Below are 13,306 nucleotides of genomic sequence, written 5' to 3'. Positions count from 1 at the left end.
ATGTGATGAAGAAGCAGCGCGGCTCAGTGGAAAGAGCACGGGCTTTGGAGTCAGAGGCCATGGGTTCAAATCTCGGCTCCGCCATGTGTCAGCTGTGTGACTTTGGGAAAGTCACTTAACTTCTCTGTGCCTCAGTTACCTCATCTGTAAAATGGGGATTAAGACTGTGAGCCCCCCGTGGGACAACCTGATCACCTTGTAACCTCCCCAGTGCTTAGAACAGTGCTTTGCATATAGTAAGCGCTTAATAAATGCCATTATTATTATTATTATTATTATTATTATGAAGACTTAAAAACTTAAAGAAACATTATTTCCAGCACCCACACTTTCTTGTTCTTATATGTTGGTTAGGTTTCTTAAATGCCACTTGTTAAGTGCTCACTCTGTGACGGCCGCACTACCACGCTCTGGGGTACATAGAAGATGATCAGGTCCCACATGGGACTCACAGTCTAAATTGGAGGGAGAATAGGTACTGAATCCCCATTTTGCAGATAAGGCAACCGAAGCACAGAGAAGTGAAATGACTTGTTTAAGGTCACACAGCAAACAAGTGGTGCGAGCCGGGATTAGAACCAGGTCCTCTTACTCCCAGGACTTTGCTCTTTCCACAAGGCCACGGGTTGCTGACCATGACGAGTGCAACCAGAATAAACCCCTTCTATGTAACATATAAAAAACCTTGACTCCTTTTCCCTGAAAACTTAAACAATTGTGCACTCTCAATTTCTTGTTTTTGTTCTATTTCCTCGGAAGGATTAAGAAAGTAAAACTTCATGTCAAAGTCAAATTTATCCCATGTTTTCAATTCCACTTGGAGATTTTTCATCTTATAAACCTAATTCATACGACGGATATTAAGCGATTGAAATATATGCTCATGATATGGTTCCTGGATTTGGAAGAAACTGAAACTAACTTGTTACAATCCAGGCAACGGTCGTTTCTTGAATTTAAAGTTCACTTCTTAAGATGAAGATTGAAACTTTTAATCAATGAATCAGTCGTATTTATTGAGCGCTTACTGTGTGCAGAGCACTGTACTAAGCGCTTGGGAAGTACAAGTTGGCAACATATAATTAATCAAAATTACAAAGCAAAAGCCCCAAATTCAACAAGCCTAAAAACATGATACTTTAGGTTAATCAAATATAAGAATATGATATATGGAATGTAAAATTTTAATTTCAGATTTGTTAAACCATAGCTCCCAAGACATTAGCAGTCTGTACCTTAGCACATATACTTTTTTTTTTAAGATTTTGGATGAGTAAGAAGTAAAAGTCTTAATGAGACACTCCATTAGGACTGTCTAGATCGATGGATGATTTTTTTTCTAAAAGTATCTAGATTTTTAATAGTGCTATAGCTTCTGTGAAACAGCTAAACTGTTCAGAAACGATATGATAGAGAATAAATCTTCTGACATCCAACATTCTAAATGATAACACAATTTCAACTATACATCAGAAGACTTTGTTCTAAACTAAACCCACAACTCCTTAACAAACTACCTCCTTGCTTAGAAAAGACAGCCCCAAAGCTCTTTCAAGGCTTGATATTACAACATACCCCAAAACACACTGCTCTTTTTGAAACAGATTTGCAAAGTGTCTCTATAAGCTTGTGTTCTTTTTCTACCTCTTTGTTCAAATGATCCTTCTTATACAAAATGGAGTAAAGCAAAGAAACTTCATTTCCTGTTTCAATTACAGAATGGCCAAGGCAATAACAAGAACTCTTTTAACCTGGCAAAATCCTCTATGAAAAACACTGATAGTCAAGGAAAAACTATCATGCAAAATTCACTAAAAATAAAAATCCTAAAATGCTCGGCTCTTACAAAAATCAAAGGAAGAAAGAAAGAAGGGTAAAAAATTCTTGGCACCATGCACATTTTAGAATGAAAACCAAGTGGAGATTTTAAATAACTCATCCCTGTCTGAAATGGCAGTGTTGCATCCCTTTTCTCACATTTCTAAACTAAACATGAATGTCTCAATTTCCCTCAGTCATGCGGTTGGCTATGACCTCTAAAGGAGTTTCACTGTTCTAAACGGTTTGCACAAGAGTGGCGAGTTCTAAGCTTTGCACAGCGATTCACATATATAAAATTTTGCTTTTAGAATAGAATGAGGTATTAATATCTGCCATATTCACTTCAAAATGTGGTGTCCGTGATCTTGGAAATTGCTGCAAGGTAACCAGAAAACTTTTTTTTTTTTAAAAAAGCAAAATAGAAAAAATAACTAAACAGATTTTTTCATTATCGATATGAAGTATATGTATTTCTCTGAGTGGCGTTTGAGTCCCTATTTTTTCCAGCAAAGCTTTTTTAAAAATCACACACATTCAATGTGGCCATGCCCATAATACTGAATTGATTTCATCCTCCAAACGTGCCATTACTCAGGATATGGGGTACGCTATTTTACATGCATATTATTACATTCAATGAATTATAGGCATACTTCAAATCAAATTTGATCAAATTTAGAGAATTAGCATGGATTTCAGTTATTCAATTACATATTTGCTATTACTGAGACTCCTATTACTTGACCATTCATTCATTCATTCAATTGTATTTATTGATTGCTTACTGTGTGCAGAACACTGTACTAAGCGATTGGGAAGTACAAGTTGGCAACATATAGGGACACACCAGGTTCTGGCAACCCTGAGCCAAGAACGGAAAGGCAATGTGAAGCTCAATTTATTTTTAAGGTGCCGACCAGACAAAGCTCTCAGATATACAGCAGGAATGGGGGGAGATACTATGATCGCACTGATATATTCAAAACGATTATCTCGGCAGGCTTACTCATTTCTGCAGAGTGACGGTGGACTGTCAGTAGTCGAGATGAAAGAAAACATTTTACTGAGCAACTGAAAAGAGGATGAATTGTTGTGACCTCTGCTTGACACTTTCCGCAACTAAGAAGGAGTCACTTACCTAAAATGCCCAGCCTGTAGTTGAGGGTTATAACAATGACATTCCCGTAGCTTGCTAGAATACTGCCGTCAATCATGTTGCCAGTTCCTTCCATGTAAGATCCACCATGGATGTAGACCATAACCGGTTTCTTACTGTTCTGATCATGGATATCTGGAGGTGGAAAAAGAATACAAGTAAGGAAAATAACAACAAGAAAAATATAGATATACGTTTTTGAATTGTGGACTTGATGTTGCATTGGCAGTTTTGTTTTTTGTTTTTGTTGGTGGGTATTTTGTTTGCAAACTACAGTTGCTGATAGTTCCTCAAATGATGTGATTCATGCGTCTGGGAGATTCCCGCATGAGCCATGTGCTATCTATGAACGTTACTAATCCGGGACACAGAAATTATCTTTCATATAGGAAACCCATAAAACATTTGTGGGTATGGGGAGGGAACTATCCTGGGAAATTTAGTCTGAGAGTCAATGCTTTTTTTTTTCTTTTGTGAGGTTCTTGTTGTACTGCTGGTTAAGATTGAGGATGCACAAGAACTTTCTGCACAGGACCAGTTTCATGAGAAAATGGCCCCTTGCCACTGTAAAATTTGAATTTATCATAATAGAGGAGTCATTTTTCCAGAGTTTAGAATATCATCTTTTAGATCCTACTGGAAACATTTTAACCACTCTTTACAAGGAGGATGGTGAGCAACAAGCAGTGTGGCTTACTGGAAAGAGCAGGGGACTGGGGATCAAGGGACCTGGGTTTTAATTCCAGCTCTGACTTTGGGCAAGTAACTTCTCTGTGCCTCAGTTACCTCACCTGTAAAATGGGGATTAAGACTGTGAGCCCTATGAGGGACAGGGACTGCACTTTGAATCTAATCCAGTGCTTAGTACAGTGCCTGGCACATAGTAAGCACTTAACGAACCCCATTTTTAAAAGCATCATAAGGAAAACAAATCACTAGCTATCACCAGCTTGAAACTGGATTCAAAAAAATTGTTCATATAATGTCATTTCCCACTGTTGCATGTGTGGTTTTTTTTTCCACCAGAAGGAAGTCTGAATTATTGAAATCCCCCAATTTTTTAATCTACTGATCCAAGGGTAAAGTATTCCAGGTATTTAGTTGGACCTGCTTAAATGGCACATTTTCTCATTGAAAAATACACTTGTGTTATCATACTACTCACGCTAGTGGAGACCGTAGTGATGAATTTGTGGACGCAATCTAGAAGAAGAACTTTCTGTAAATGGTTTGTAATGGCTGAAGTTCAGACATCATTGATAATTAGTATGGGCTTTATTGAAATATATACAGGAACAAGGTAGATTTGATCAAATTTAGAGAATTAGCATGAATTTCAGTTATTCAATTACATATTTGCTATTACTGACAACAAATGAGGGGGCTTTTTGAAAGCTTTACAATGAGTTTTGTCTCATGTGAATTAGTTTTGCCTCTGCGTGCTACCGCTAATGAATTTTTTCCTTTCATGGTACAAAACATGCTATCACTTTTGAATGTTTGTCCTACAACCTGATAAAGTGAATATTTGAAAGTTTTCAAATAGAATTTTATGTGGAGTTCAGCTCCTGGGAGAAGGTTTTTCATTGTGTTTGTGTGTATAGGCTGAAGATACCCACTATACTAATTACAGTAGGTTTATATCAATGATATTTTCTATGGTCTATATGAATCTACTGTGAGGAATATTCTAGTCCTGTTGGGAGGAAATACATTAGGACTGCACATTACATTCAAGATCAAGAATGGCAGCAATTGCTAAAGAATATCATCAAATTACTAATGAATATTTGTTCAGTGCCAATGGTATGCTGGGCACTATTAACAATCATCAATGCCACAGATAATTGTACAGAGTGCTGTTCACAGTAAAGTACAGGAAAGAGTGTGTGATAAATTGACAACTGAAATAAAATGGTTTCCACTTGGGAATTGTGAGGTTTAGAAGTTCCAAATGTAAAACTAATTTCCTGAAAACTTGCTTTATCATTAAAGCCAGATGAAGGAAGGAAATAACTTCTCAGCATGCTGCTTTCAATCTCTCACCTGTTTTAAACTAATTTGACATTTTCAGAATGCACATTCATCACTTTGCTGCACTTGACCCCAATTTTTTAAAAAAGAGATGAAAAATAGTTTCTCCACATTGCCTTAGGAAAAATATCAGATTGTTATAGCTTACCTTTAATGAAAAATACCAGAGGGGTCCTTTTTTTTATGTTGAAGATGTAATAAGCCATCGGTCAATCAATGGTATTTACTGAGCGCTGTGTGCAGAGCACTGTACAAAGTGCTTGGGACCGTACAAGAGAGCACAGCTAGTAGGCCCACAGATGCCACAGCAATTAAAAATGGCACGTCTTTGACATTAAAGCTGAAATTATCTGAAACTTTTGCAATAGCGAAGTTGCATTTTCAGTACTGTGCACAGAACCCTGTCAGAGAAAGTTATTGAGCTGGAAAGGCCCTACGGAGGGTAATTAGAACATTAAACGTGACAAAAAGCTGAAACACTGGTTTCTAAAAGACTAGGGGAACCGCAGTGGTTCTAAACTCAACGACAAAGGGATTAAGAAGTAAACTGACTGTATCAGGCAACTACTCTACGGGTAGTATAGAACTGAGTCCATGTCAAACCAATGAACTTAGGGCCAAGTCGAGAAATAATGGTAAGAAAAGACCGGGCTCACGAAAGCAAGGTGGGTACAATTTCTCCGCTGAGACATGAGTTGATTTGTAGACTAAACCAACCAGAGCAGCAAAATGAGCAATTGATAAAAAATAGTTTTCGAGGGAGTCGACCAAGCTAGCGGGTGTAACACGCTGGGCTACTTTATCACCTTGAAACTACCTCTCTCCTCTAGAGCTAAAGGTTATTCTGAAACCTTCATTTTTTTGAGGTAAATAAATTGATTGCCAAGTACTTTACTATGGAGGTGAGTAGTGAGAAGGAAAAAAAAAGTCTTCTAATCTAACTTGTGGACCTTTCTTGGGAAGTCGGGGCCGATTTTTTTCTACCCTAAAGATATTTCCATTCTTCATCGTGAGGGGCAGATGATGAATATCTATTTCTTTGTAAGGAGTCCACCGACCTTCCACCTTCAAAATGGCTGCATATCAACAGTGCTGGCTAGCGGCAGTCAAGCAATTTCAGATCCTTCGAGAAGAAATTTTCCTTAGTAACAAAGAATGTTTCAAGAAGAAAAAATATTTTCAGGCATTTTTCTCGTGAAAAGGAGACAAAGAGCTAGCTTTTCTGACCTTTCCCAATTCTTAGAATACTCTAGGTTTGTTAAAAATGTTACTAAAGAAAATTGTCAATGATAGCAATAACAACTCATTTTACCACTTTTTGGTGTGCTTTACTGTGAACGGTTACCATTTTCCTATACCAATAGGATATTTTTCGAAGCAGGCTATTTGTAAAGGAAAGCACTGAACGATTTGCCAAAAAAAAAAAAATCTGTAGTGTTTTAGGGGAAAAAAAATGATATAAGATAGTGCTTGAGTTTAAAAATTCAGGGTGCACTTACAAAATTCTTTTCGGAAGGAGGGAAAGGAAGAACGCATGCATGTTATCAATTTCCATTTTCTCTTCCCGTGTAAGAGTAAAATACAGTATTTTGATGAAATATTATTTAGTTTCTCACTTGACACATTTAGGAATAACCTTTACACTTATCCCACAAAGAGACTGCAGTCATTTATGTGCTGACTTGGGGAAAAAAATGGAAGTGGTCTCCACAGAACAAGAAAGTAAAGAAGCACACTGAAGTGCACTTTTTTTTCAAGTATAGGAAAAAATAGCAAGTTGAAATGAAAAAGAAAAAAAAAATTCATAGTCATGCATCAGGGGGGTCGAGCTTGGAAAAAACCAAAAAATACCTTCATCTTCACCACGATCATTACTGGTTATATCATCTGCGCTTTTCTTTGTGTTGGCTCCTGGGGTCATAGTGAGGAGGGAAAATAAAGGGAAAAAAAGAGAATTCAAAAACAGCAGATTTGGGAAAAAAGAGAGAGAGACGCTACCCAAAAAAAAAAATGTAACACAAAAAGTAAAAATCTGTTACATTTGAATTCCAAAAAATGGATGCAAAATGCATAGAAACATAAAGATGTCAAGAAGAACAAATTCAAAATGTCATTTGAAAAAAATATATAAGATATCCTGTGAAAATGCAGTTTGGGGTTAAAAGTGTGATTGCTGCAAAAACAAAGGTAATGCAAGATTAAGAAGATTAAATCAAAATATTAAATATACAAATGTTTCTCCAAATTCTCAGTACGTAATAATACAAATTGGGTAAGGACTTTTAAGCCAACTTCAAAATGATAACATTCCAGGCCCAGATACTACCCTTTCTAAACCTTGTCATTTTAGCATTAAAGCAAGCCGTAATAGGAATTCAAAATATAATTCGGGGAGAAGATACGATTTTAGGAAAGTTAGGCACATAATAGGGGTTGCTTCTGGCCAGAATGTCCTACATTCTGCTCCATGAGAATGCATTCCTTCCTCTTCTGAGTGGGCAACACACTTTGGAAGCTTGACAAATCACAAATGGAAGACCCCATTGTTAAAACCCATTCCAAGCCATTAGCCCTTTCCAGTATCGTAAACCACACTTCACAGGCTCTACCTACTAAAACGAAACCAGTTTCACAAGCTTCCCCGGGAATTCAACAATGGCAAGTTTCAAATCTGAAAAAGGCTATGGTAATCAATTTATTACCAAGAGTTTAAAGAATGGGATTGTGTGTCCGAGAAATCTCATTCTAAGACCAATTTAGTGAAAAGTTACTTGGGTAGGCAGGTATCATGACTCAAAGAATGAGACACACTGTCAAATTTGCACGTAGCGGTCATGTGTGGAAGAGGTGTAATTTACTTGCCAAAGGGATGTACACGTGTAAGCGCTTTTCTTTTTGAACTGGTATTTGTACAGCACTTACTATGTGCCAGGCACTGAACTAAGCACTGGAGTAGATACAAGATAATCAGGTTGAACCCACTCCATGACTCACATGGGCTCATAGTCTTCATCCCCATTTTACGGATGAGGGAACTGAGGCTCAGAGAAGTGAAGTGACTTGCCCACGGTCACACAGCAGACGAGTGGGAGAGCGGGGATTAGAACCCACATCCTCCAATTCCCAGACCCGGGTTTTTTCTACTAGGCCACGACTTCTTCAGAGACGCGTCAATCCTGATTGGTGTCAATGATCCACGGTGACTATTAAAGGCTCTCGGAGTGTGTCTGTGCAGCAGCTGTACGTGAGCAACTTCTTTTAGATGGCCAGCACAGGTTATAACGTGAAATGGCGGCACAAGCAATAGAGGGAACATGTGTTTTTCCCTCCCTCTGGCAAATCTCCTTGGGCACCACTGAGGTAGAATGCTTTCTACCTAATTATCAATCACGGAATTCATCTTGTTATAAAAAGGATACCGAGAGTCATAGAAACCAGGCACTAGATTTTTCTTTTGCTTCATCACTGAAAGCGGAAACATTAGAACGATCCCGCCAAAGTCAATACGAATGATGCAGCTTTAAAGGATATGCAAAAAAAAATCCAGGAATTAAGATCCTCTTAATGTAACAGTATTTCCTCTTATCAGCGGCCTCTCACGCAGAGCGAGATTCCCAGGAGTCAGTCAGTCAGTCAGTGGCATTTATTGAGTGCTTACTGCATTCAGAGCAGTGTACTAAATGTTTGGGCGCTGTATTAAGTGCTAGAGGGTGATGGAAGGTGACATTCCAGTTGGGAGACCACTCAAGGAAAACTCCTTCTAGGGAGTTAGGGACCCTGCTGTCCTGTAAAACAGTCTAGACTGCAAAATGGCAGTTAGGCATGGAAGACACTTCACCGGGTCAGTGAATCGAACCACCAAAAAACCCATCAAAGTGATGGCCAAATTCCTTCCTTTCTATATATACCATTATGGTTATTATCATATCTTCAGTGTCTGTCTTTAAGTCTGCAAAGCTAAGGACCGTATTCCAATTTTACTGTGGAATAGCGCAGCTACACAATACAGTCACCGGCCGGTAGGGTTTAATAAATCTGATTTGAAGTCTATTCTTATTCTCTCGTACCCATCCTTAATCGCATCTAGAATGGGAAATACACCTGCTCCCGTTGGCTTAGCTTTCATTTCCAGATGCAAATATATCTAAGCTCCAAAGAAATGTATTTCATTTGTCTTTGTCCTTGAGATGGTAAATTAAGTACCGTCATATACCGAGTTATAACTACCCCATGACACAAATAAGCCAAGAACGTAACTGATGCTGGAGTGTGGCCTAGTGGCCAACTTGTACTTCCCAAGCGCTTACTACAGTGCTCTGCACACAGTAGGCGCTCAATAAATACGATTGATGATGATGATGATGGAAAGAACAGACGACCTAGATTCTGATTCCAGTCCTCCCACTATTTCTTTTTTTGCCTACTCTGTGCCAAGCACCGAACTAAGCGCCGGGTTAGATAAGAGCTAACCAGGTTGGACACGGTTTATGGCCCGTGTGGAGCTCATAGTCTTAATCCCCATTTTACAGATGAAGCAACAGAGGCACAGAGAAGGTAAGTGACTTATCCAAGGTCACACTGCACCCAAGTGAGAGGGCCAGAATTAGAATCCATCCATGAGGCCACATGCTCCTCAGGCCTGCTGTGTGACTTTGGGCAAGTCACTTCACTTCTCTGTGCCTCAACTACCTCATCTGTAAAACAGGAATGAAGGCTGTAAACTTTACGTGGGACAGGGACTGTGTCCAACCTGATTAATTTGGACATACCCCAGCACTTAATGCAGTGCCTGGCATCATTGTGTTGAACAAATACCATCAAAATATGATTTAATGCACCCATACATGTGCCAATCTATCACCAACATTTCAGCCCAATGAATGCTACAGGTAAACTCTTCTCCCACTTAACTGAGAAGAAGAAAGCAACAATGAACAATAAATGGATTTGGGGGAAAGGGCTCACCCCGGCATATGTCGGCTTTTCAAGGAGCTAGAGGGGCACCTGAGCACATAATCAAATAAAATGTGGAACAGGGAGGCAACTAAATTTAGAAATGGGGCACGCGGGTGTTGAGTTATATGAAACCCTTTGGGGAAAATTGCAGTCCAAAAACGACCTAATTAAACTTTGACAAACTGATGATGATGTAATTGGGATTTTTCTACCGAAGTGTAAAAGTGGGGGATTAAAAAGTTTTCAATTTTCAAGAAAGCGGATGACTGCGTCAAGCGGATGGAAGAAAACTACTGGAGGGAGGAGCACCAAGATGGACAGAGGTGCTCAGGAGGAGTCAGCCGGCTCCAAGATGCTTCAGGAAGGGAAAGAAAAGAGGCAGCTGTGCCACCTAAATTGGCCAACTTCTTCACTCCATCTGAGAACTTTAACTAGGCCATGTTATTCACAGATTTATGTTGATGTGAATCAGTGGCACAAATGTGTGCAGAAATATTTTCCTAAATATGTCTCAGTGTAAGTTGAATTGGTTAAGAAAAAAAAACCCAGCAGAAAAGCTCGCTTGGGTAAAGTTCAACACATGGAATTACCATGTATTTGGGCTGGGTGGGAGGTTCTATCAATGTATTGTGAGGGAGTATTATTTTAAGACTCTTTCACAATACAGGTAGCAATTAACAACTTTCACATTTCAGTCCTCTATTTTTCTGAATGCCTGGCTTTCTCATTTCCCTTTTCGGTAAATTATGTATTCAGAATCTTTTTTCAATAGCAAAATGACAAATTTCCCCAAAGTAAGCATGCCTATCAGGAGAGCAACCCCTGAGCAATAGAAAAAAGCTTTCTCAACCATTAATTTATTATTCCTCAGGTCGGAAAGGACGGTGAGAAGTCACCTACTCCATCTCCCCATCTCCAGGCAATACTGAGAATAAATCATCTCAGACCGATTAGAACCTGAAATTCCAAATACTGCCAGGGAAGCAGACATAATAATGTTCAAAATATTGAGGAAAAGAACTAATTCTATGTACTGAAGGCCCTTCATCACAAACTGCTCACATGCATGAAATCAAATATTCCCCAATGAAATACACAGAAAGGTTCAATTACTAGTCAAGTGGCTTGACCAGTCTTTCTGATGAAATATTTCCAGGGCTGATACCACCGTAAATAGCAGACCTCTTTACAGCCAATGGATATTTAGGATTTATATTCTTCCTGGAAATTTCCAATTCATCAATTCATCCCTAATGTCATTTCAATCTGACAGCATTTTGATAATGATATTGAGGGATGATTTTATATTTGGACTGAAAAGTTCAAATATATAATCCCAATGATTTCCCAGCATCCCTTTATCTAATCATGCAATTCTACAATAAAGCTACAAAGTTTCTGTGACTTTTTTTCTTGTTGATTTTACTGAGGTCCTCTAGGTACTTACTGATTTATTCAAATATGGACTCCCTCGGTTTATAAAATCCTATATTCAGATATCAGAACACCAGACGTTATTTCTCACTCAATGATTTCTTTTTTTTTTGAAGAAGAGATCCAATTTTCAGTGCTCTGGTAATCCCTTCAGAGTTTATCTATTGACCCAATTATTCATCCATTATTTGATTAAAAAGTCCCAAACAATTCCACGAATTCTTCATATATTCAGATGTATTTTATGATAAATTAAAACCCAACACTCTTGTGTCTCACTAAATTCTTGGTAAAATGCTGTCTTCTAGGTCTTGTTTACCCACCTCTTTTTCCTCATTTACAACTTATTTTAAAATGATTCTTTTATCTCATTCAATCTAGAACTTTCCAACATTAGGCCTCCGAATCCAAGTTGTGTCTGTCTGCCCATTATTTCTCAAGATCTTCTTATCTTAACTGCTTTTGCAAGTTTCAATTCCCTCGGCTTGCTGGTTGCCCTTATCTTTAACTTGCAGCCTCTAACTGATACAGAATATTTTGGTTTGGCTCCCTTGACTCTTTTTCATTTCCACAATTGATTTTCCCCTTCACTCTGGGCACGAAGGGGAAGGAGGTCGTTTTAAAAGTAGTGGAAAAGGACAGGTTGACCTTGAATTGAACCACTGGGAACAACCTTGAGCCCAGATCTGGACTCCCCTTTCTTTTTAAGTTGAGGTCTAAGGACCTATCAGGAGTGAACTTGATCTGTCCTACCCTGTTTTTAAGGGCTCATTTTTTCCTCTGGGCTAACGGGCCACGTTTTAAGTCAGCATCATCATCACCATTATTATTGACCTTATACTTAATGTGCAAAGTGCTAAGAAGAATGCATAGGCATTTGGGGAACAGAGCTGTGAGAAAGCAGTGCGGTCTAATGAGTAGAGCACAGGCCTGACCTGAGTTCTAATCCCATCTCCGCCACTTGTCGGTTGCGTGACCTTGTCAAGTCATTTCAGTTCCCTTGGTCTTAGTTCCCTCATCTGGAAAATGGGGATGAAGACTAAGCTCCAGATTGTGTCCAACCTGATTAGCTTACATCTACTCCAGTGCTTAGTACAGTGCCTATCACATAGTAAGCGCTTAACAAATGCCATTAAAAACATACACACACAGATGAGATACACAAGATGTGATTCTGCTGCAAAAAGGACCTTTCAGTAAATTGGGGAGGCAAACATTAATATATTGACGAATTGAAAATAGTGAAGAGTCCGGAAAGAAAAAGCACAAGTGCTAAATCAATAATGAATGAACTAAGATAGTAATATTCAATGTGGCATTTGTTAACTGTTTATTATGTGCCTAGCACTGCACTGCACTTATCTATATGCAAGATAAGCAGATCAGACACGTGGGGCTCACAATCCAGGGGGTAGGAGAACAGGTACTAAATCCCCATTTTACAGATGAAATAATGGAGGCCTAGATAAGTTAAGTGACTTATTCCAGGTCACAGAGCTGGCAAGTGGCAGGGCCAGGATTAGAACCCAGGTCTCCTTACTCCCAGGCCCATACTCTTTTCGCTAGACCACACTGCTTCTCCATAAAATCATAAAATGTTGGGGTAGCTTAAGGAATTGTACAGTGAGGAAAGTGGGGATATCAAGTAGGGTCAGCCACCTAAAGGGGGTGGATATTTGTATCTATAATTCTATTTAATACAGCTATAATTCTATTTATCTATTTTGATGCTACTGATGCCTGTCTACTTGTTTTGATTTGTTGTCTGTCTCCCCCTTCTAGACTGTTGCGTGATCTTTCGCTAGACCACCTTTGTTGGGTGGGGATTGTTGCCAAATTGTACTTTTCAAGTGCTTAGTACAGTGCTCTGCACAAAGTAAGCGCTCAATAAATACGACTGAATGA

The 13,306-nt window shown here is 38.8% G+C and overlaps 1 protein-coding gene across 3 annotated transcripts in view; it reads right to left on the bottom strand.

Annotated features, from left to right (window-relative positions):
• The window catches only part of NLGN4X (neuroligin 4 X-linked), a 181,248-nt gene that overhangs the window by 84,281 nt on the left and 83,661 nt on the right, over positions 1-13,306 (bottom strand). For 2 of the 3 annotated variants that reach the window (XM_038757161.1, XM_038757162.1), the window contains 2 exons: positions 6,863-6,922; positions 2,960-3,112 (listed from right to left, as the gene is read on the bottom strand). In XM_038757161.1, coding sequence (XP_038613089.1) covers positions 2,960-3,112; positions 6,863-6,922 — 213 coding nt within the window. The remainder of the gene's footprint in view (positions 1-2,959; positions 3,113-6,862; positions 6,923-13,306) is intronic. The other variant, XM_038757163.1, reaches the window with a different exon arrangement.

The sequence above is a fragment of the Tachyglossus aculeatus genome, chromosome 15, assembly GCF_015852505.1.
Source record: "Tachyglossus aculeatus isolate mTacAcu1 chromosome 15, mTacAcu1.pri, whole genome shotgun sequence".
Classification (NCBI taxonomy): Eukaryota; Metazoa; Chordata; class Mammalia; order Monotremata; family Tachyglossidae; genus Tachyglossus; species Tachyglossus aculeatus.
This window is presented reverse-complemented; position numbering and strand designations above follow the sequence as displayed.